A 20,496-nucleotide genomic window follows, 5' to 3' on the forward strand; every position below is an offset into this window, starting at 1 on the left:
TTTGGTCATACAATTTTACCCCGTTGTTCATCAAAATTACATCAAAATGTCATTATTTATATTAAAATAAACTAATACAAAAATAAAAAATCAAAAAGTCAAAGAGGGATCCACCTTCAACCAACTCAGAGACGGATCCAATGAATAGTTAGGTGGGGCATATGCCCCTCCCCAAAATTTTCTACTAACATATAAATTTCTATATTTTTTGCTAATTTACACCATTTACTCACTAAATGCCCCTTCTAAAATTCTTCAAAATTTTCTCTATATATATTTTTGCCCCTCTTGAGATTATTTTCTGGCTTCGTCCCTGAACCAACTCACTTCATCATCTCACTTTATTTATTACACACTCCACCATCTCATTTCATTTATTACACACTTCACCATCTCATTTCATTAATTACACACTCCACCAATTCTTTAAAACCCATACTATAACTAAATGTGACTCCAAATGTGGGACGGAGGGAGTATTACATTGTAGTAATCCCTTTATTGCGCAAAACCAATCTTTTTCACCAACTATTATTATGAATATATTAACAAAACATTCTATATAGTTAATTAACATACATTGAGTAGCATTTACGTACTAGTTAATCATTTTTATTCATTTTTCTAATCCATAATGAATAAAACTCATATATTACTCCAAATAAACCTACCATCTTTTGATGGATTAATTAAGCCAATTTGATTGAAGTCATGAAAATATAGTTACATGCCGTCCACTTTCCTCGGCATAACCTTATACATAACCAAGAGCTGATAAGCATGTAATATTAAACAAAGATAGTTTGTCAAAACAATTACCCAATTCCAAGTTAATTAAAATTTGATTGTCATTAAGTGGGGATGCTTACATTCAGTGACGGAGCTATCTTTATGTTTTTTTCAAAATTGGTGGAGGTCCATGGAAGACCCAATGCTTAACCACACAGTGAAACCCACATGCATATACTATTACTCCAAATATAGATATATTGCAACTGGATATTTTTTCTCCCTTATAAATTGCAAAATCTATCAAAACTAATCATCCAAAAATAAAGCAACAAAATTTCTGGCCGGGGCTTAATCTTCGTACGTATGAAGGTAGGCTTTTCGATTCATAGACACATGCAAATTAATAACCGTGTGTGTGTGTGTGTAACTAAAGTGAATCAATATATTAGTACTACTATATGGTTTATGATTGTAATTTGTAATGTAGAAAAAGATAGTGATAAATGTGCCGATGCACAGTGAGAAGGCTAAGTCCAAGGCCATGAAGATTGCTGTGGCTGTTGAAGGTATAATTTATCTCATCGTATGTACTGCATCCACCTTTCCTTTTTAGTTTGTCTGATAGTTCTCATTTTAAGATAGTATCCACGATCTCGTATATATCAATGGATTTATGTGCAGGAGTGATGTCAGTGAGTGTAGGAGCAAATGATAAGCTAGAGGTGGTGGGAGAAGAGGTGGATTCGGTGTGCTTGGCAAATTGTCTCAGGAAGAAGTTTTGTTTTGCAGAAATCATAAGCGTAGGAGAAGCCAAGCCACCGCCTCCCAAACCCCCGGTACCGCCGGTGTGTCCACCGCCGCCGTATTGCCCCCCAATTTGTTGCGAAAGCGTATACGATCCTCCTCCTTCCATTTGCTCCATTATGTGATCATTTATATATGTATTGTCTCCTTGTTGATAATTAATGAATATTTGCAAGTCGGATATAAATACACTGTACCAGATATGGAGATTTGTCTCCTTTCATTTGTTCAAATGTTTCCGAATCATAATAGTTACTCCCTCCGTCCCACTTTAGCAGCCCCATTGACTTTTCCGCCCTCTTTTTATAAAAATGATAAAAAATAGTTAAAGAGGAGAAATGGTAAATTAAGAGAGAGAATAATATAGAGAAGAGTCTTATCTAAATTATTGTCTCTCTTACTTTACCATTTCTCCGCTTTAACTATTTTTTATCATTTTTACAAAAAGAGGACAGAAAAGTGAATGAGACTGCTAAAGCGGGACGGAGGGAGTACCTAACTTACATACCTTTAGTATTTTTGTCTCAAATTAATAAAGACGCCTGATTATACTATAGATCACAAAATTTTGACATTTTCTCTTCTTCCCAAAATGAGTTCTAGTATCGTATAAAGGTCACTCAATACAAAATAGCCCGCGTAAATTAAATAACATGCATGTATTCTACTTTTATTTAATACATGCATGTTATATACTGTATATATAAAAATAGGATTCACATTTTGGTAGTGGAATGTGGAATATGGGGTCCACTATAAAAAATAATAAAAAGTGAAATGAGACAAACTTTATGGGATGGACTGAAATGGAAAGATGGGACAATCTTTATGGGACAGAGAGAGTATATAATCTAAATTAATTTATTTTATATTGTTATTGTATGTGTTGAAGTATGAAGCTTAAAAGGAAGTAAATAAAAAAATTGACCCCTAAGCCAAATTCCATGTGAAATGTGAATAGTAAATCATGTGTTTTATGCCCAATATCTTTTCTTATCCTCATTATAATACGATCTTATTTGGACTAATCTTAACAAACTTTTTGTATGCGAGTTTCCAATAATTTCATAAGCTTATATTGCCGCAAACGCTGAATAGTTTGAAAATGATGCATTGACTATTTTATAAGTATATCTATCTAACAATAACACTACCACGATATTAAACACTATTCCCTCCGTTCATAAAATGTTGTCCAGTTTTATCATTTTGGTCTATTCATGGTCCACTTTGCTTTTTTTTTTTGGTAAATGGGCATCACTTTCAACCAACACTTTACAATTACATTCTATTATAAAATTAACATATAAATATGAGACTCTCGTCCCATTACTTTTTCAACTCACATTTCTTCACATTTCTTAAAATCCGTGTCAAATCAAACTTGAACAATATTTTATGGACGGGGAATAGTAGTTAGTTTCAATTTAAATAGCACTGAATAGTCAACTAGAATAGCCCATCAATATTACAATCTTAGTTTCTTTAATACTACCTCCGTCCCGGCTAAGATGACACATTGCTTAGCCAGCACGAGATTTTAGGAGTTATTAGTTAAAGTGTTTAATTGGAGAGAGAGAAAGTGGGTGGAAGTATTAAAGTAGAGAGATAAAGAAAGATGAATATTTTAATAGGAGTGTGAAAAAGTGGTTGAGTGTATTAATTGGAGAGAGAAAGTTACCAAAAAAGGAAATGTGTCATCTTAGTTGGGACAGACTAAGAAGGAAAACGTGTCATCTTAAGCGGGACGGAGGGAGTAATATAGTAGTATTAGGTTAACTATATACTTACTTATATATTTTATACGTTATTAGTGACGACTATCTTTCTTACCAATTTGACTGCAAACGTAAGTACTACTATCATTTTCTACTCTTACTATCATATTTACTTTGTTTCTTACTAAAAGTCTAGAATAAAAACACAAATCAAACTTTGACCAATGTAATTTATATTCAGATTGAATTTAGAGGTAGTTTTCATTGCCGTTTGCAAATCTCTTCAACATTTGTTCTACAAAGTCACAAATGTATTGTAATACGAAAGATCCCATTTGTAGCGAGACAATTAGTTAGTTGATGCTAGTTGCATCAGACCTTGTAATATTGCAGTAGTCAATTGCCTCAAAATTGTCTGTTTAGATTTTAGAATAGAGTAGCTAATTAATAGATTGGGGAGGGAGATGTAGAGAAGGAAGAGTTGACCCTTGACTGGGTCTTGAGGGGACCTGTAATGTGTGGGATGCAAAATTGGGTCCATATATATACTTTGAATATTCATTATGAATTAATTATACATGTCATGACCACTATTTCAAATTTAACTTACTCCCTCCGTTCCACATAATTTTATACAGTTTGACTTGGCACGGATTTTAAGAAATGTAATAGAAAGTGAGTTGAAAAAAATGGTCGGATGTGGGTCATACTTTTAAAGTATTGGTTTTATAATAAAATATGAGTATGAATGAGTTAGTGGAATATGAGGTCCACTACCAAAAATGGTAAAAGTGAAATGGATAAAATTATGTGGGACGGACTAAAATGGAATACTGGGTAAAATTATGTGGGACGGAGGGAGTATTAGATTGATGTAATAATACAATTTGTGGTTCCTTTCAACAATCATAAATGGAGGAATATATATGTGCAAATACTCATATAAAAGTCAGAAACTTCTCCATTGCTTGTTATACAACCCATTATCCCAAGTTATCAACTACTACCTTCTTTTGGTCTCACTTTTTATATTTTATTTAACAATTTTCATCCTTAATTTAATTACTTTAATAGTATTAGTAATGCATCATAAATTAATATTTATTTTGGAATAAAAAAACATACCCTTCTTTCGAATTTAATTATCAGCTCTAAATATAAATTGCTATCTAATAAAAATGATAATAAATTCTTCAAATTTAATTATATACTCCAATTTGATGCAACAGATTCTTAATAATAGGTATACAAAATTTTACTACTAATGTAGTACTACTATATTGAAATTAGAAGGAATAAAAAGAATATTTGCTAAAAATTGTAAAACCAGTACATAACGTGGATTAGGTTTTGGGTCATGGGCCTCAAGTCTGCTAAGACAAAAAAATAGACTAACAAACTATTGTACTAGTATTATTAATGAGAGGAGATTAATTCCACATTTTATGGCTCATTCACCGTGCCTCATGTCTAAATATTTTAATAGTAATATTTATTATAAAATTAAATTTTAAATATAATACTTGGTAATTAATATTTATTTAATATATTAGAATGTTAAACAATTATATACTATACTTTTTGCAATTTACGCTTATATGAAAAATATGAAAGTTTAAACATCAAATATGAGAAGCTAATAGAGGATAAGATTAACTCGAGTGTAGTGATATTCTTGTTTATTAGTTTTTTTTTGGGTGTGTTAGGGTCCTTACATCATCTTAGTGTAAAATACAAGCATAAATAAAAGTCCTTGGATCCTTAGATTGGATAGTTGTGATAAACTACATTATTATACTAAACCATAAAAACGTACATTATTAGCCGAGGTACATATTTAGAATGGAAATGTACATTATTAGACTAAAATGCTATATTATTATCCGAGCTACATTATTAGGCTAAAAATCTACATTATAAGATGACATGTATCATTAATCTGATCATTAGATACAAGATCCAATAGACTGCTAGTATTTTAAGTTTTACTTTATACTTTAACATTTTAATATGAATACACCTTTTTTTTTTTAACCACATGTTGGTATATCATTATTATGCAATGGGATTAGCTTATAAGCCCATTATCTATTCATTATCTATCTTTGTAAATGAAATAAGAGTTCGTAAGTAAATAAATTCATCACTCTTTAGGTGATGAGTATTAGTCATCGTTGGCGGGCCGGCCCATTTCATACAAGCCCACTTCCCAAATCATTGCATTTGACATCCATTACCTTTCAAATTCTTGTTTTAAGTTAGAATTCTAGCTAATTAAATGAAGGAATATTGGTTTACACTCGTAAATGTATGAATTGTACTTATATATAAGGAATTTCTATTTTGATTTATTATGATTTTATCACAAAATTTAAATTCACAAATTTGAAATTGACGTAGAGATTGAGAGATTTGCCTATATGGATTAGTTGTTCGATTCTTTGGTTGCTTTTATTTTAACGTCATTTTAAATTAATTTGATGACTTTTGAATAGTATTCCATTAAATACTTAGTACTCTATAATAAGTATTATAGACTTTTCCAACGAGTTTAATTTAACCCACGGCCGGAAAAGTCAACTTTCCCTTTTCTTTATCTTTTCTTTCAGAAATTGTGAATGGCATATTCCTATTTTATTCTTAAATCTTTCAATATATTTTTCAAATTTGGTTATAATCTTCTTAAACATAGAAATAAATATTTTATTCTTCGTCGTGAAACTCGACAAAACAACAACATCAAAAATACAAGATGATAGTTTGTGTCTAATTTTCCTTTTCATGTTTCTTTTATTCTTTATTATGCACATATGAGATTTGAATAATTGAATATTTCTCTTTCATATTGTTTATACGAGTACTTATTAGTGAAATTCTAATCAGAGTTAAGCATGAAATTAAGATTAGTCGTGATTGATTTTATCACGAAAAAAATCAAGACTTATAAGAGAAGACTAATTAATAATTATACATGATATATTATTACATCATACTTATTTTATTTAATCAAACAACATTATTTAGACTTAATCTTATTTAAATTAGGCGACCGGCGGCACTGTACTGTCAGCTCATTTCTTTAATAAATAAGTTTATTAATTAATCATTTTTAGCTTTGTGGGTGACTTTTCCTTTTCTTTTCGGAAATGGGTGTGGGGTGGGTGGATTTTCATAATCAAATTAAGCTAAACCGCCCCATTCATTTTATTAAATAAAATATTCTAACATCTCACCTCTAAAATAAGAAAATAATATCATGATTGTTTTAAGTCAATTACGGAATACTACTATACTACTCCTATATATTTTCTTGATTATTGCGGGATGATTAAGACTTGTCATTAGTGTACGCAATTGAAGTTTTAAAATTCGTCTAGCCTCCAATCATTGCATGACACCTAATAATTGGCTAATATTGAGTGTGGCCCTTTTCCGTGATTTTTCAGACTTTCTCTTGTTCTAATAATCTCATTATTTTCAATTAAAGTAAATTGCTAAAAATAAAAATGAAATTTGAATAAATATTTGCTTACTTAATTTTAAAAAGTTATCAAATATATTAGGGATATCAGTTCCTAAAATTAGAAATTTTGCAAAATTTTGGTATTTTTCATAAACTTTAAAATTAGCCATAAATATCACAATTTTGTTTGTTATTTTCTAGTGCATGTCAACCAGCATATTAGACTACCTTACATGCACTTTTATCCTTCTTAACACTACTAAATAAACGTGGTTTCTACGAGCTTTTTATCATATTTTTCACGAACTTAAAAAGTGATCTAAAATATCATAAATATTTTACGGTTGCCCATGTAGAATAAGTTTTTCACTGAAGATATCTTATTTGGGTTGGGAAATAACAAACAAATACTCCATCCGTCTCAGATAATTCGATCCAGTATTCCATTTCGGGCCGTCCCACATAATTTGTCCCACTTCACTTTTACCATTTTTGGTAGTAGACCTCATATTCACTAACTCATTTCTACTCATATTTTATTATAAAACTTATACTTTAAAAGTAGGACCCACATCCCACCAACTTTTTCAACTCACTTTTCATTAGATTTCTTAAAACTCGTGCCGGGTCAAAGTGTCCCGAATTATCTGGGACGGAGGGAGTACTAAAAAGTTGGTGATATTTTAAACTAATTTTAAAGTTTGTAGAAAATATCAAATTTGGCCAAATTCATAGTTTTAGAGACCAATTTCTCATTATTTTATTATAAATAATTATGTGTAATACTAGTACTAAATAATGTCATTTTTTTTATAAATAGACTATATTGTTCTGAGACTAATCAAAATTTGCACAAAATCCATACTCTTAATTTTTTTTTTTGAGTCAATTCTATCTTGACAGTAATTTTTTATATCCATCGCAGTAGAGATGGGTTAAATTGTCGTGTTGAAGAGGACGACAAAGATCACGTGGCGAAAAATTTAAGAAGGAAAGCGTGGTGGGTAGAGAAATGCAGATCACCAATCTCTGCTTGTCTATTAAACCCATTTAATTAAAGTTAAATACGTAATTAAGGAATGTTAATTGATAAGATAACCCACTTTCACATTAGCCCTCTTTGTTTTTTTCACTTTCTTTTCCCAACTCCCATCTCTGCCTTCGCACCTTCAGATTTACACTCAGCTGCTGCTTAAAGCTTGTATCTTTCCCTTGCCCACGATTCCTGATTTTCTCAAAATCAACAACCAAGTAAGCTAAGCTGCTCTCTCTCTCTCTCTCCAAAAGCAAACACACACAAATGGAGTATTTTTGACTTATTGTGCGAATTCACATGCATGTTATTACTCTGAAACCTAGTTTTCTGTATGTTTCAAGATTGGGGGTGAATTTCTGTGGCTAAGGTATATAATTTGGACTGGATTGATACATATAGGCAGATAAATCTTGCAATTTGAAGCTTTGAGAAGTTGCTTTTGGTGGTAGGGCTGTCGATTTTCATATTCCAGTCTTCAATTTTGTTGAATTCCCAGCAGCATATGTTTGAAATTTTATTGAGTCTCGTGTGGATAAGATTTATATAATTTGGAATTTTATCCTATTTTTCAAGAAATATAAAGGTTGGGGCTTTGGAGGAAATCCATCTTGTCAAAAATTCATCTTGTAGTTTTGAGTTTTGATAGTATAACTTGTCCTCAATCATTGTGTTGCTCTCTTGTTGTTTAGGTTTTGATAAACTGGAAATGGGAGCTGCGGTTGCCAAAAGTTCGTCTGCGAGGGGTGCAGTGCCAGAGTCGAATCTCGAGGCCAGAATACTCGAGGCAATGCGTAGACGAGAAGCTAAAGGCTGTAGTATCAAGTCCTTCAATAGCATCATTTTGAAGTTCCCCAAAATTGATCAGAGCTTGAGAAAATGCAAAGCTACATTCGAAAATTTTGGTGAGCATCGCGCTTTGTGTTCCGGTGCTGGTGAATCTTGACTATAGTGTCCTTAGAATTCGATGATTAGAAGACACAAATAGAGTGGAGCAAGTGCTGTTTTTGATATCATCCGTTTGTGTTGTCTTTGTAGATGAGGATGGGAATGGTGTAATTGATCCACAAGAGCTGAAGCACTGCTTTGAAAAGCTAGAGATCAGTCTCACTGATGAGGAGATTAATGATCTGTTTGATGCGTGCGATATAAGCGAGGCCAAGGGGATCAAGTTTAACGAGTTCATAGTTCTTCTTTGCCTCGTCTACTTTCTCAGGGAAGATCCAGCTGCCCACCAATCTGTATCCAAACCTACCAATTTCTTTCATTCATTCATATCAATTGCATTTAATATCTATTTGAGTTGCAAAAATTGGAAATATTGCCTGCTTTTCGTACATACATTGTGTTCCTTGACATTGAGAGAAGTCGTGGAAGGGGATGCCGAATCTGGATTCTACATTTGAAACACTAGTGGATGCATTTGTGTTTCTGGACAAGAACAAAGATGGGTATGTGAGTAGAAATGAGATGGTTGATGCTATAAATGAAACTACTTCAGGCGAACGATCCTCTGGAAGAATTGCCATGAGGAGATTCGGTTAGTTGCTTCTTGTTCCTAACTTCCTATAGTGATGCATTCTGCATAAAAACTGTCAAGGATTTCTAACACAAGCCTTTAATTTGTGTTTTGCAGAAGAGATGGACTGGGACAAGAATGGAATGGTTAACTTCAAGGAATTCCTTTTTGCTTTCACTCGTTGGGTCGGCATTGAAGACGCTGATGACAATGACAGCGACAAGGATGCAGAGAACGACAGCAGCGACAATGATGCAGAGAACGATAACTGACCTTCACAATTTCATCATTTCAGCAGATCGTTTTCTGGTCCTGTTATCTATGTTGTACATAAACCTTGTTCAACTAGAACACATCCTTAGTGCCACAAAAGGATATTCCACCTTTTGTAAAACTAGCCAATGTTGTATCTCTTGCTTCTTTTTTTTTTGCTTGAAACTCAGATTCCAAGGCATGACTGTATGTTGAATTTCTGATGAGATGAAATGAAATGAGGAAATTGGTAATACATAAATGATTCATTCCCAAAAATTCAATACATTGGCACTTGGCAGGTATCAATGTTTTAGGAGTAGTAAATTTGCATAATAGTATACATATTCCATAATGAATAACACAAATATGTTCCATAATATAAAAAACTCCCAGCAAAAGCTAACAACAAATAAAATAATAGGAGGCGATGTTCTTGTGGGGGGAGAATACTCCCCTACCAAACTGCCCACGAAACAACATACAAACTCAAAACCCCTCACCATTAACATCCATTACCAAACATTTTTACTGCTACTAAATCTCCCACAGGTAATATAAAAGCACTCATATCATATAGAGACAGGTTAGAACTGGCACTCAGCAGACCAGTGCCCCGATGGCGCAGTGACAGGCATCGGCTGGCACAGCAATAGACCTGTGCTATAGGAACTGCAGTTTTCAAGGCAGAGCTGGAAGACATCTGAACTCCAAATATTGATCACACCCTGGTTTTCGCCCTCTTCATTCCCAGACTGTTATGGAACGGTGATACAGAGCCAGACATTTGAGAGACATCATCCCGAAGAGTACCATTCAGCAGTGCCAGTTCTCGCAGCTGTTGCTTCTTATAGTAGTCTTGAGCTTCGTCCTGCATTGCAGACCAAGGAATGGAACTTTAGATGATAGCTGGGAAAAGACGAAAATTAAAGTTTGGTGGATGAAACTGACCATAGGCTTAAGTAAATCTTCTAGTATCTCACGTGACTGCATTAGACGAGCATCGATGATCTCAACTGGCAGTTCTGCCTCGACAAGTATGTGAAGAGGCTCGTTGAGGTGCTCATATCCTGGTTTACCTCTCATCATCTCCTCCTTCAGATTAAAATCATAGAGCAAACCATCATTAATAGGAAGATTATTCTGTCTGTTTTGAAAGAGATCATTTCGTAACAAACAATTACTGTAATTGAAGATATTATAACGAATAGTTACTAGCCAAAAAAAGAGAGGGGAGTTCCTAATAGAACCGTGCATTTTAAAAACCATGTAGCAGCTATAGAAGCAACCATTTCAAGGAGTTCCCACAGAAACATCAATCAACGTGAATGTTTGAACTCGATTGTGAAATAAGGTGAGTTTGGGTGAGCTTATAAGCTCTTTACACATTTTCCCAATGTTTTATAAGCTCCTACCAAGTGTTTGGTATATTTTGTAGAAAAAGGTCTATTTGTTCATAAAATATGATGCCAGGAGCTAATAATTTGTGTTTAAAAGGTAAAAAACCAACTTCTTTTTGGAAATAAGATGAAATTTCCTTTATCGATGACATCCGCTCCATGTAAGTAATTATCTAATCACTCCCAATCCGCAAGTTCAACCATGTTTGTTATGCAGGAAACAAATAATCTAAGGGAATGATAAAGCCTTTCTGCAAGTAATGAATATTGCAATCTTCCAAATTTGTGGGATGGAAAGATTTAAGAATGTTTTTCAGATGTGATGGAAAGATTTAAGAATGTCTTTCAGATGTTATTTGATTATGTAAAATATACAGCAGCTGTAAAGGCCATATCTAACTTACCCTTGTTGGATCCTTGATACTGCCACGCCCTCTGATTAGAACACGGCACTCGGTAGTTGCTTCAACTCGCTTCAAAGAATTCCCTCTAGGACCAAGGAGGCGTCCAACAAAATTATACTGCAATTCCAAACATAATGTTCATGTAAAAATGGGGCAACAAAACAAATAAAGAAAGTACTAGTAGTAGGAGGAGGAACAGTACACTAGGATATTGGTCAACTGGAATATCAACCCTGATTGTTCGCTTGACTATGAGACCAGAAGAGCTACCTTGGGAACCAAGCCAGTTTGGTGTGGAGGAAGATTGCATTACACTAGACATCTGCACGTTATAGTTTAATATGTTGTCAAACAAAGAGCCACACAAATATTGTCCTCTCCCAGGTATATGTTACAAAATTTAATGCTGCAACTTGAAATCTTTCAGAATTCAACGGGGGTGAGAGAAGATAAACTAAAAGGCCCATAGAAGCCTGAACATCAAATTGCAAAAGAAAAGAAATCATGGATTTGTATCCAGGCACATCAACACACAGGCAAATGATGACAGAAATCACTATGTGATAAAACATCGGGAAGTAGCATAAGTAATAGCTATCTACATCAGATAAAAGTACAAATGTGGGTCAAGAAGTTGTTAGCAGTTAAATCAAGTAACTCATTTACCCCGATAAAATAAATACACTAATATTTCTACTGAAGCAAAAAGAGCAACTACCCAACTACCCAGAGATAAGATTAAAGTTATGTTAAGCTACGTTAAAGCTGAATGCTGGTAAACATAGGTCGCATATAGGTAGTCAGATCAATTGCAATTAAAAGAAACTATTCTATAAAATTCTGTGTTTGCCATTCCCAGCCATTAGTATAATCATTCTTGAAGTTGTTAGCTCCAAACTGCCTGTCATGAGAAGTTAAATTTAAGAACACTACAATCAAATGACAAAACGTTAGTATTGGCAGATGTAAAAGATTTTGTTGGGGCTCTTCTGAAAACAGTAAAGAATTAGATCGAACAAAAGGTTATGTTAATGGTTAGTATCCATACTTCTGATTGAAATGGTGATGATGCCCATCTGTTCGCGTTAGCTCCTCCATTTGAATATATTCCTCCTGAAGCCAGGGGGCTAGCATGTTCAAGCATACTTTGTTCTAAAACTGATGCACTCCCCAACAGTGTAGTTACACGCAATATTTCTGCTTCAAAAAGGTCAATTTCCAAGAACAAGATGTACCAGTTAGCATTTGTTAAGAAATTAGTGATCAGTCACCACAATATGGACACTACACGGACTGTTAAACTGGTTAGTTAAATATCAGTGAAGTTAAAGATGATCAACAAGTATAATAAGGAATGTCAAAAAGTATATACTGAAGTTCTAAATGTCACGAAATTATTGACCTAACAACTCTAGTGTTAGCCACTGCTCGGGAGACCTGGATTTCCCAAGTTCACTATTATCTATAGCTTGAAGCAGATGGATGCTATTTCCTCTGTAAGATATCACATAAAATAGCACGAAGGTGCTTCAAAACCAGCTATCTACCAACCAACGGTTGCTATAAAATAACTTAGGATTAAACATCCTCCTAAACTAGTCTTCCACTAATGTAAGGTTCCCTGTCAAGTAAGGGTGACTTCCAAAACAAATAAATAGTAGCAAAAAGCAAGTTTTCTGAAAACTTTTTATACCCAAAAAAAGACCTTGCAGTGAGGAGCTGATCCTATGAGTAGAGATCATCACACAGCACCTAGAGCATAAGAACAATCACAAAACAAAATGCCAGTTGAACATGAAAACAATGTATCCATACCCAATATTAGATACTTGCCCCCATCCCCACATAAAACTACTATCCTGTCCCTCTCTCATTTAATTTTGATACATCCAGGCACACAAAATCCATCATGGCACCTTATGGTTGAGAGCTGCCAAATTATATGCAGAAGCTGCAATAACATCGGACAGGACCTTGTAGGCAGTAAAGAGCAATGCACCATGTCATGATGAAGTAACAGCTTACTTTTATATCAACACATAGTTATAAATTTCAGTACAAGAATCTTAAAAATTTGAATCATGAACTCACCCTGATTCAGCATCCGGTAGCAATTTGGAAGCACGGCCATAAAAGGATTGAGCTTGTTACGTTCTGCCAGCAAGTCTGTGAGGTACCTGCAAGCAAGTGACGCAATTCATAGTGAACAGTTAGTTGTGCACCAGACTGAATACTACTAACCACGAACAGAATAGTAGAGATAAAACTGCGCAAAACATTTGATTCAAACAATATGAAGCAATCATATAAAAACTATACTTTTTTAATAGCAATTTAAAATTTAAATACCGCAGCATAGTGGAATCGAGACATTTGGCTTCAGAGGTTAACCGCAAGGCCAACATATAAAGATAATGTTCCTGACTCTTGACAACTGACAAAAACTTATTACGCATCCACACGACTATGCAGACTGTCAAAACACAATTCGATTCACTCTATCCATGTTGAATCTAGTCCATAACCAATCCATATCAATACAAAAGACTCAGACGCCATGTCACTGGACGTCATACATCTGTTTTCATGAATAATCATCAGAAATTAAAACACGAGTAGTCGCAGCTCAACACCTCACAAACTAGATACCAAAGCATAAATCAATTAAATCCGAATCGAAGTAGGTATTCAATCAGCAAAGCAAAACCACACACGACATCAAAGATCTGGCGTCAATTAACGATTGGAGAGGAGAGGAGAGGAGAGATTACTTCTCTTGCTCGACGATAGCGGAGGCGGCGGTGCGGGTGGCGGCGATGTGAGGAGAGTGGGGGGCGGAGGGGGAGGGCGAGTAGGCCATGTACCTCCCGGACGACATGGTTTGAGGCGATGATTGCAGTGTCAGATCCAGCAAAGTGACAGTAGAACACAGCTGGCTGATGGAGGCGGTGCGTCGGTGGAGGAAGAGCTAAAAGGGGAGGCAATTGTGAAGGACAAGTGTGTGTATTTATTGAATTGATGAGAGATTGAGAGATGAGACGAGGAGAGAGAGAGAGAGAGAGTTGAGCCCAAACCCAAATCCAATCAATGGCGCAAAGCCTAATTATTTTTACCGTGCGTTACTTCAATTATCGGATTCACTCCTATTTATACCTCTTCACCTCTGCCAGCTGGCTATTTCAATCGCTGTAACTATTTCCTCAATTTACACGAGGTACCCCTCCCGTTCCCTCAGTTCAGTAAAAATAGATCATTTAGAATTGACACAGATTTTAATATATAATTGATAAATTAAGAGAGAATATAAAAAAATAGTTGAAATTGTAAATGATGATGGGACTCATAAATGCTAAAGTAAAAAAAAGGAGAAAAAAGTTGTCATAAATGAATATAGACTATTTTTATAGGACAGACGAAAAATAAAATATACTCTACCTGCCCAAGAATTACTGAACCGGCGGTTAAAACCGAAACCGTAACCATGCGAATTCACCCGAACTGAAACCGTCGATTCTTGAACCATGGTTCGGTTCAGGTTCAAATATTTTTGAACCGAAACCGTGCCGGAACCGCCGGTTCCAAACCAGAACCGCGAAAAACCACCGAAAAATCGTAGAATGAAGCCGGAACCGCAAAAAATGGCGGTTTGGAATCGTAATAAACTGTCGGAAAACCGCCGGTTCGGAACCGAAACCGAAACCGGCGGTTTTGGAACCGGAACCGTAACCGCAAAACACCCTCGCGGTTCGGTTCCGGTTCAAGAATTTTCAAAACCATAACTGCCGGTTCCTAAACCGTGGGCACCTCTAAGATCGAGAGAGTATATGTATTTTTATATAAAAAATGTAGAGAATCTGTGTAATTTCTGGTTTTGACTTAACATTCTTTCATAATTTAGTCGGTACATTGTATATGGACCTAGGAGTAACATGATAAAGTGTGGATTGGTTATATCCTAGTACTTCGATAAGGTTTAATCTGAACTCGACTTATTGAAGACTCTTAATCGGAACAGGAACCTGATTTCTACTATCTTCAAATCCAATCCTGACCCGTACACATTAGAATAACAATGATTTGAATCTGATTTACATTATTAAAGTTTGGTATTATACAATAAAAACCTGATTTACACTATTAACACCTTATATTACATGATTAAACATAAATTTTAAACATGATTTACATGATCATATAGAATAAAACTCAAAAATATTTTTATTTTAAAAAAAATTAAAACCAAACCCAAATTACATTAATTTATATTGGGTTAACCCAATCAAGATATGAATTCAATAAGACTTCACTCAATTCCATTAACCTTATCATTATACGTGTTTGTGACAAAAATTGTCGATCTAGACCTAGTAAAATGTCATAAATTAGTTTCCAATATTTGGTCGACCTAATTAGGCTTTATTCAGTTTTAATTTAATTGAACTTTAGCTTGAGCTACTCCACGCATGGTAAAAAATTGAATAATATATATAGTAGTATACATTAAATAAAAAAGTACTACTAGTAGTACTATTTGGAAAAGGGCAAAACAAGCTACTCCACACATGGTAAAAAAATTGAATATTAAAAAGTACTATTTGAAAAAGGGCAAAAACTTTCTTGTATGCAGAGGTCTTTTTTGTGGTGGCCTTGGAGCTTGGTCATCAACCATCATTGATTGGCCCTCAATCATGGGACCTTTGCCCACTACTGTCCATCTCATTTCTTGATTTTGATGCCTTCTTTATTTTTGCATTTTTCTTTAATATTTATTGGATATTTCTTGTTAATATATTAGATTTTCACTAATTATAATTAATTATTGTTGACAGTGTGAAAGTGAAAAAGGCACTTAGCGTATGTAGAAGGGAATGGTAGTTGTGATGTTACTTTTATGGCAATGTGAATACAATCACACACTCACTCTGACCACCCTCTTTTCTCCATGTATTTAGGGAATTGTTTGAATTTTATACCAAACCAAAATTCATCTTCTTTTGTAGTATCTGGGAAGAATTGTAGTAGTTCTATCATGGATTTTTTGGTTGTTTGTTTATGCTGAAAATTAGAAGAAGGTTCAAACACCCACCCTAGCTAATTAGGATCAAAACTTTTACTTTTCTATAACCTTCTATAAACTTTTATTTGAATTAAAGATTAATAATATTATTATTATGTGTTTACTGGTGCAACGTTGATAGAAGCTCATTGAACTTGAGCCATTTGAGGTTTTGATGGTGAATTATTTCTAAATTGTTAGGTAGGAGTATTTCATAGAATGAAAATCGAAATTAACATATGCAATTCACATTAATACATACTACCATTACCCATAGGCAAAATGGAATTAAATTGAGCTATAGAATGCTTCTATAATTCGATTAGCTCACTTCTCATGTCTTATATTGATGACGATGACTTGCAATTTCCCGTTCAAAATCGTTCAACAAACCTCATTCATGTCGTTTGACGTCGGAGCCAAGTTTGACCCTTCAAATAATTTCAATTGCTTTATGGGCCTCTAATAGAATCTTGTAATCTTCGATAGAGGCTTGCGCGGACATCTTAATGCCCCAGACTCTGGGAGTCACGTAGATAAAGTTATGTCAAATTTACGAAAAATGGCATAAATTGTTACTATGCAAAAAACTTCGTACACAAATCTAGTTGGGGTCAGGAGGTTTAAAATTGGATTACAAGGATAATTTGTGGATATTGTTTTGATCCTAAATAGTATTATGCATTCACCATCAACTCTCTATGCTCGGATGAGTGTCTCCTAAGCTTCACCATCAACATGATGTTGACTTTGAAGATATATATAGCACAACTACTTTAGATGGTTTGACTGAATAAACTACCTTGATTGCACGACATAATCAAACATAATCAAATTGTATTTTTTATACTCTTTAGTTAAATTGTCTTGCATTTTACTGGATCGAGTGATAATTAAGAATATAGTGTAGGAGTACTAGTTAGTTGTGATCCAAAGTGCCGTTTGCATCCCCATATGTACCGAACCCGCCTTTGGCGGAATCCGACCAATCCTGCTCAGTCGGTTTTGCGGATTAAAGCCGAAAGTCTCTCAGTGGGTGGCAGGGGTTTAAACTCGTGACTTCAAGATCACCACCGCTGAGTTACCAACTGCGTTACAAATGTTGATAGGTTGTTGAGATTTTCATTCATTTATTTGGTCTTATCGCCTTAATTTGACTAATTTTTTATAAATCTTATTATGACTTGAACTTTGTTGTGCATTTTTTATTAGTGTAGAAGCTGCATGAGTTGGAACTGATACTTACTTGGAATGGTTGACTTGGTAAATAATTTTGATACTATACTATTTTTTACTATCCATTACAAACATCACCTCTAATAAGGTAAGAAATTTAAAATATAAAGAGAGGCATGTGTAGCTTTGAGCTAATGTTGAATTAATAATATACCATATTTGCTATATCATCCAATCTTATTAAACACTACTTATTTTTTGTATTATTTCCAAATTATCATGCAAGCGTCTTCCCTTTCTTGTTGCACACTGGAAACAACAAAAAACACCTGCAATATGCTTCTAAACACCATAGATAAATCATAAATTCAATGCAATTTTCTATTATTGGCAAGAATCAAAGAATAGAATAAATGAAAAAACAGAGATTTTATATCCTAAATAGTAGTAAAAGAAACAGAACACAAGCAGTGTTGCTAACTTGTTCCAAAATCACAACAATGCTTCCCATTTTCTCCAACTGAAACACTCTCCTTCTCTCCATCTCAGAGATGGAGCAGAATATTCGGACCTAGAGAGCTTCATTCCTGAAATTCAACTCCAAATCAGCACCGATTCATCAAATTCATGAAAAATTGAACTGAATTATATCTTCTCACCTTTTTGTGCCCTAGCGAGATCGATCCATCAATCAATCAATCAGGCGCAGAGCACGAATCTGCAGGAAGGCAGCGCCAATCCAGCGAAGGAGACGAGGAGCAGCGTGACTCTGTAGCGAGAGCACCACGTGAGTGGTCCCCACTTGATCTCCACGCTGGAGCTCTTCAACCGCTTCCCCCTGTTCGGCTCCTTGCTCAGATCGAAGCTCGCGCCCTTCATCCTCAGCTCCTGCACGCACCGCGCCAGCGCACGCGCCTCCGCCCGCTCCCTCTGCAGCCGCCCCTCCACCTTCCAGAACCTCCACAGCTTGCAGTGCGCCATCAGCGCGATCGCCGCCGACGCGCTCCCCGACAGCAGCGCCGGAAACCACCACTCGCCGCACCTCTCCTGCGGCGGCGGCGGCGACGACGCGAAGAGGATCGTGAAGAACACGCCGTGGAAGAGGAAGAAGTGAGTGCAGAGGTGGAAGATCTCGCTCCGGATCGAGTCCATCCGCGACTCCTTCTTCGACATCCTCCTCCCGAACAGATCCTCCTCCCTCTGCCACAGCTTCAGCAGGAGGAAGTGCCCCGGGCTGCGCGAGATCTCCGCCAGCGGATGGCTCCGCATCGCCGCCGTACAAGCCGATCTGTGCCGCTGCTCCTCATCCACCACCGGAATTTCCACCACGTGAGCGTCTTTACCTTCCGCCATTGATATAGAGATATATAGATCGATCAATTTCCACCGGAATCCTCAGCAATTTCACAGATGTAGAGGTCGATCGAGAGAGAGAGAGAGATCTAGAGAGTTGAGATTGATTCGTTGAGGGAAACAGGGGAGTTTCAGATATTTAAACGATGGTGGTGATGTTGATGGGGGAATGAGCAACGGTCATATTTTTTGTGTGAGGAATGGGCAACGGTCAGATAAAAATTTGTAAAATAATGGTGCGATGAATGTAACAGCTTAATATTTTATTCAATTTTTGGGAAGTTTACTTCTATTCCAAGTCATAATACTATATTTCAAATAAAAATTGATGCAATTAAAGATGCATTGGCAACAAATATTAAATGGAGGAGGTCGACATCATTGAAATTACTATATAAGAATTTTGGTCAATTGGAAACACAAAATAGTTTCAATAAACCAGGTCAATGCAAATTACCAAAGGAAATTTTGTTATTATAATATTGAAAATGCTTATGCAAGTATTTTTATCTCCTTAAATTGTATTGACTTCATTTATCCTTATTTGAACCATTTTTAAAAATAATTTTAGTTATTTTTTCCATTGATAGATAAACTCATACATTGTCTATAGTACTAGTTTTATTTTACGCAAATTGTTAGAAAAATTATGAAAATTAAAATTTTCAAACTGATTTTTAAAATTACGGGACGTCTCAAAATTTTAGCTAAACATCGAATTAATGTGATTGGATACAAACGTGCAATCTTTCAATTGAGAAATTTTAGTATAAGGGATGACAATAGTTATTCTTATTTGTATAACAATTCAACAATGTTCTTTACTTTTTGCTAGGAAATTAAGAGCATGAAAATTCAAGAAATTACCACTAAATTAACTGCAGTTCTTCTCATTTTGTTCTTTTGAATATTTCTACTTATTTCATGCAGCCACAATGACAGTGGATGGAAGAAGAGGAAATTGTTGTTTCCTTTTTGACGTTTATCCTAATTTATTTTATTGGGAAAATATAAAAAAGGATAAACATTATCTGTCTTTCCCATATATGTGACAAAATAATTATTGCGCGCAATTTGCAATTAGTTATGGAAAGGGTTAGTACAGCTGCATATATCAATTTCGGTATGCAATTTAAACATCATTTGTCGATATATAGTAGTAGCACACATGTATCATTTATCAATTTTGAATTTTAGAAAAAGTTATGTTTTTTAATCCATAGTAAACTCAAACTCAAAGCTTAGAGAAAAACGTCCCAATCTCTTGCACTTAAACCAAATATATAAATTATTATTTTATAGTAAATCACGAAATCCTTGTATATAAATTAAATTACAAATTCAATCATAACAGGTTTGATAACATAATTTCATTCTCATATGGAATACACAAGAAAGTCAATATGAAGGAAAAAAAAAAAACTAATTTTTGCATGATGAAATTTAAAATACTAAATTAATAGAGAAAAATTGGACTTATATATTAAAGCTAGCAGGAAGACAAAGTTGGAGAAAAATTGGAGAAAAATTGAACTTATATAGAAAAATCTCTATAGGAGCGCACCTTCAGTTCGAACTACACACGA

At 34.7% G+C, this 20,496-nt stretch overlaps 4 protein-coding genes across 9 annotated transcripts; 2 read left to right on the forward strand and 2 right to left on the reverse strand.

The window, feature by feature from the left end:
• The first annotated feature begins 1,029 nt into the window (after window positions 1-1,029).
• LOC125218396 (heavy metal-associated isoprenylated plant protein 16-like) lies at window positions 1,030-1,769 on the forward strand. 2 transcript variants are annotated; one of them, XM_048120052.1, is made up of 3 exons: window positions 1,030-1,101; window positions 1,220-1,298; window positions 1,414-1,769. In XM_048120052.1, the coding sequence occupies exons 1-3, from the start codon at window positions 1,096-1,098 to the stop codon at window positions 1,659-1,661; spliced, it is 333 nt and encodes a 110-aa protein (XP_047976009.1). In that variant the 5' UTR covers window positions 1,030-1,095; the 3' UTR covers window positions 1,662-1,769. The 2 variants fall into 2 exon arrangements, with proteins under 2 accessions (XP_047976009.1, XP_047976010.1); XM_048120053.1 differs by having other exon boundaries at window positions 1,522-1,769.
• Window positions 1,770-7,816: 6,047 nt separating this feature from the next.
• LOC125219170 (probable calcium-binding protein CML21) lies at window positions 7,817-9,777 on the forward strand. Of its 3 annotated transcripts, none has more exons than XM_048121072.1 (5): window positions 7,817-7,968; window positions 8,443-8,655; window positions 8,789-8,991; window positions 9,116-9,290; window positions 9,387-9,777. In XM_048121072.1, exons 2-5 carry the CDS (start codon window positions 8,460-8,462, stop codon window positions 9,539-9,541), a joined length of 729 nt encoding a protein of 242 aa, XP_047977029.1. In that variant the 5' UTR covers window positions 7,817-7,968; window positions 8,443-8,459; the 3' UTR covers window positions 9,542-9,777. The 3 variants fall into 3 exon arrangements, with proteins under 3 accessions (XP_047977029.1, XP_047977031.1, XP_047977030.1); XM_048121074.1 differs by having other exon boundaries at window positions 9,119-9,290; XM_048121073.1 differs by lacking the exon at window positions 7,817-7,968 and adding an exon at window positions 7,981-8,120.
• A 99-nt stretch (window positions 9,778-9,876) lies between these two features.
• Window positions 9,877-14,431, reverse strand: LOC125219169 (KH domain-containing protein At5g56140). 3 transcript variants are annotated; one of them, XM_048121071.1, is made up of 8 exons: window positions 13,417-13,501; window positions 13,242-13,298; window positions 13,019-13,077; window positions 12,374-12,525; window positions 11,528-11,647; window positions 11,326-11,442; window positions 10,473-10,616; window positions 9,877-10,392 (listed from the first exon to the last, which is right to left on the reverse strand). In XM_048121071.1, exons 2-8 carry the CDS (start codon window positions 13,286-13,288, stop codon window positions 10,243-10,245), a joined length of 789 nt encoding a protein of 262 aa, XP_047977028.1. In that variant the 5' UTR covers window positions 13,289-13,298; window positions 13,417-13,501; the 3' UTR covers window positions 9,877-10,242. The 3 variants fall into 3 exon arrangements, with proteins under 3 accessions (XP_047977028.1, XP_047977027.1, XP_047977026.1); XM_048121070.1 differs by lacking the exons at window positions 13,019-13,077; window positions 13,242-13,298 and adding an exon at window positions 14,097-14,431 and having other exon boundaries at window positions 12,374-12,522; window positions 13,417-13,502; XM_048121069.1 differs by lacking the exons at window positions 13,019-13,077; window positions 13,242-13,298 and adding an exon at window positions 14,097-14,431 and having other exon boundaries at window positions 13,417-13,502.
• A 3,482-nt stretch (window positions 14,432-17,913) lies between these two features.
• On the reverse strand, window positions 17,914-19,038 carry LOC125223438. Its single transcript, XM_048126583.1, has 2 exons — window positions 18,217-19,038; window positions 17,914-18,144 (listed from the first exon to the last, which is right to left on the reverse strand). The coding sequence occupies exon 1, from the start codon at window positions 18,908-18,910 to the stop codon at window positions 18,257-18,259; it is 654 nt and encodes a 217-aa protein (XP_047982540.1). The 5' UTR covers window positions 18,911-19,038; the 3' UTR covers window positions 17,914-18,144; window positions 18,217-18,256.
• Between the last annotated feature and the right edge of the window lie 1,458 nt (window positions 19,039-20,496).

This window comes from Salvia hispanica, chromosome 4, assembly GCF_023119035.1.
Source record: "Salvia hispanica cultivar TCC Black 2014 chromosome 4, UniMelb_Shisp_WGS_1.0, whole genome shotgun sequence".
NCBI classification, from domain to species: Eukaryota; Viridiplantae; Streptophyta; class Magnoliopsida; order Lamiales; family Lamiaceae; genus Salvia; species Salvia hispanica.

Excerpts from the sequence above, each read along its gene's own strand:
- LOC125219170 (XM_048121072.1), top strand. The coding sequence starts at position 8,460 with ATGGGAGCTGCGGTTGCCAAAAGTTCGTCTGCGAGGGGTGCAGTGCCA. Across the intron at positions 8,656-8,788 it reads AGCTACATTCGAAAATTTTG|ATGAGGATGGGAATGGTGTA; the intron begins GTGAGCATCGCG and ends TTGTCTTTGTAG. Across the intron at positions 8,992-9,115 it reads ATCCAGCTGCCCACCAATCT|AAGTCGTGGAAGGGGATGCC; the intron begins GTATCCAAACCT and ends TGACATTGAGAG.
- LOC125223438 (XM_048126583.1), bottom strand. The coding sequence starts at position 18,910 with ATGGCGGAAGGTAAAGACGCTCACGTGGTGGAAATTCCGGTGGTGGAT.
- LOC125219169 (XM_048121069.1), bottom strand. The coding sequence starts at position 14,203 with ATGTCGTCCGGGAGGTACATGGCCTACTCGCCCTCCCCCTCCGCCCCC. Across the intron at positions 10,617-11,325 it reads GTATCAAGGATCCAACAAGG|GAGGAGATGATGAGAGGTAA; the intron begins GTAAGTTAGATA and ends TTTAATCTGAAG. Across the intron at positions 10,393-10,472 it reads AAGATTTACTTAAGCCTATG|GACGAAGCTCAAGACTACTA; the intron begins GTCAGTTTCATC and ends TCTGCAATGCAG.
- LOC125218396 (XM_048120052.1), top strand. Across the intron at positions 1,299-1,413 it reads GATTGCTGTGGCTGTTGAAG|GAGTGATGTCAGTGAGTGTA; the intron begins GTATAATTTATC and ends ATTTATGTGCAG.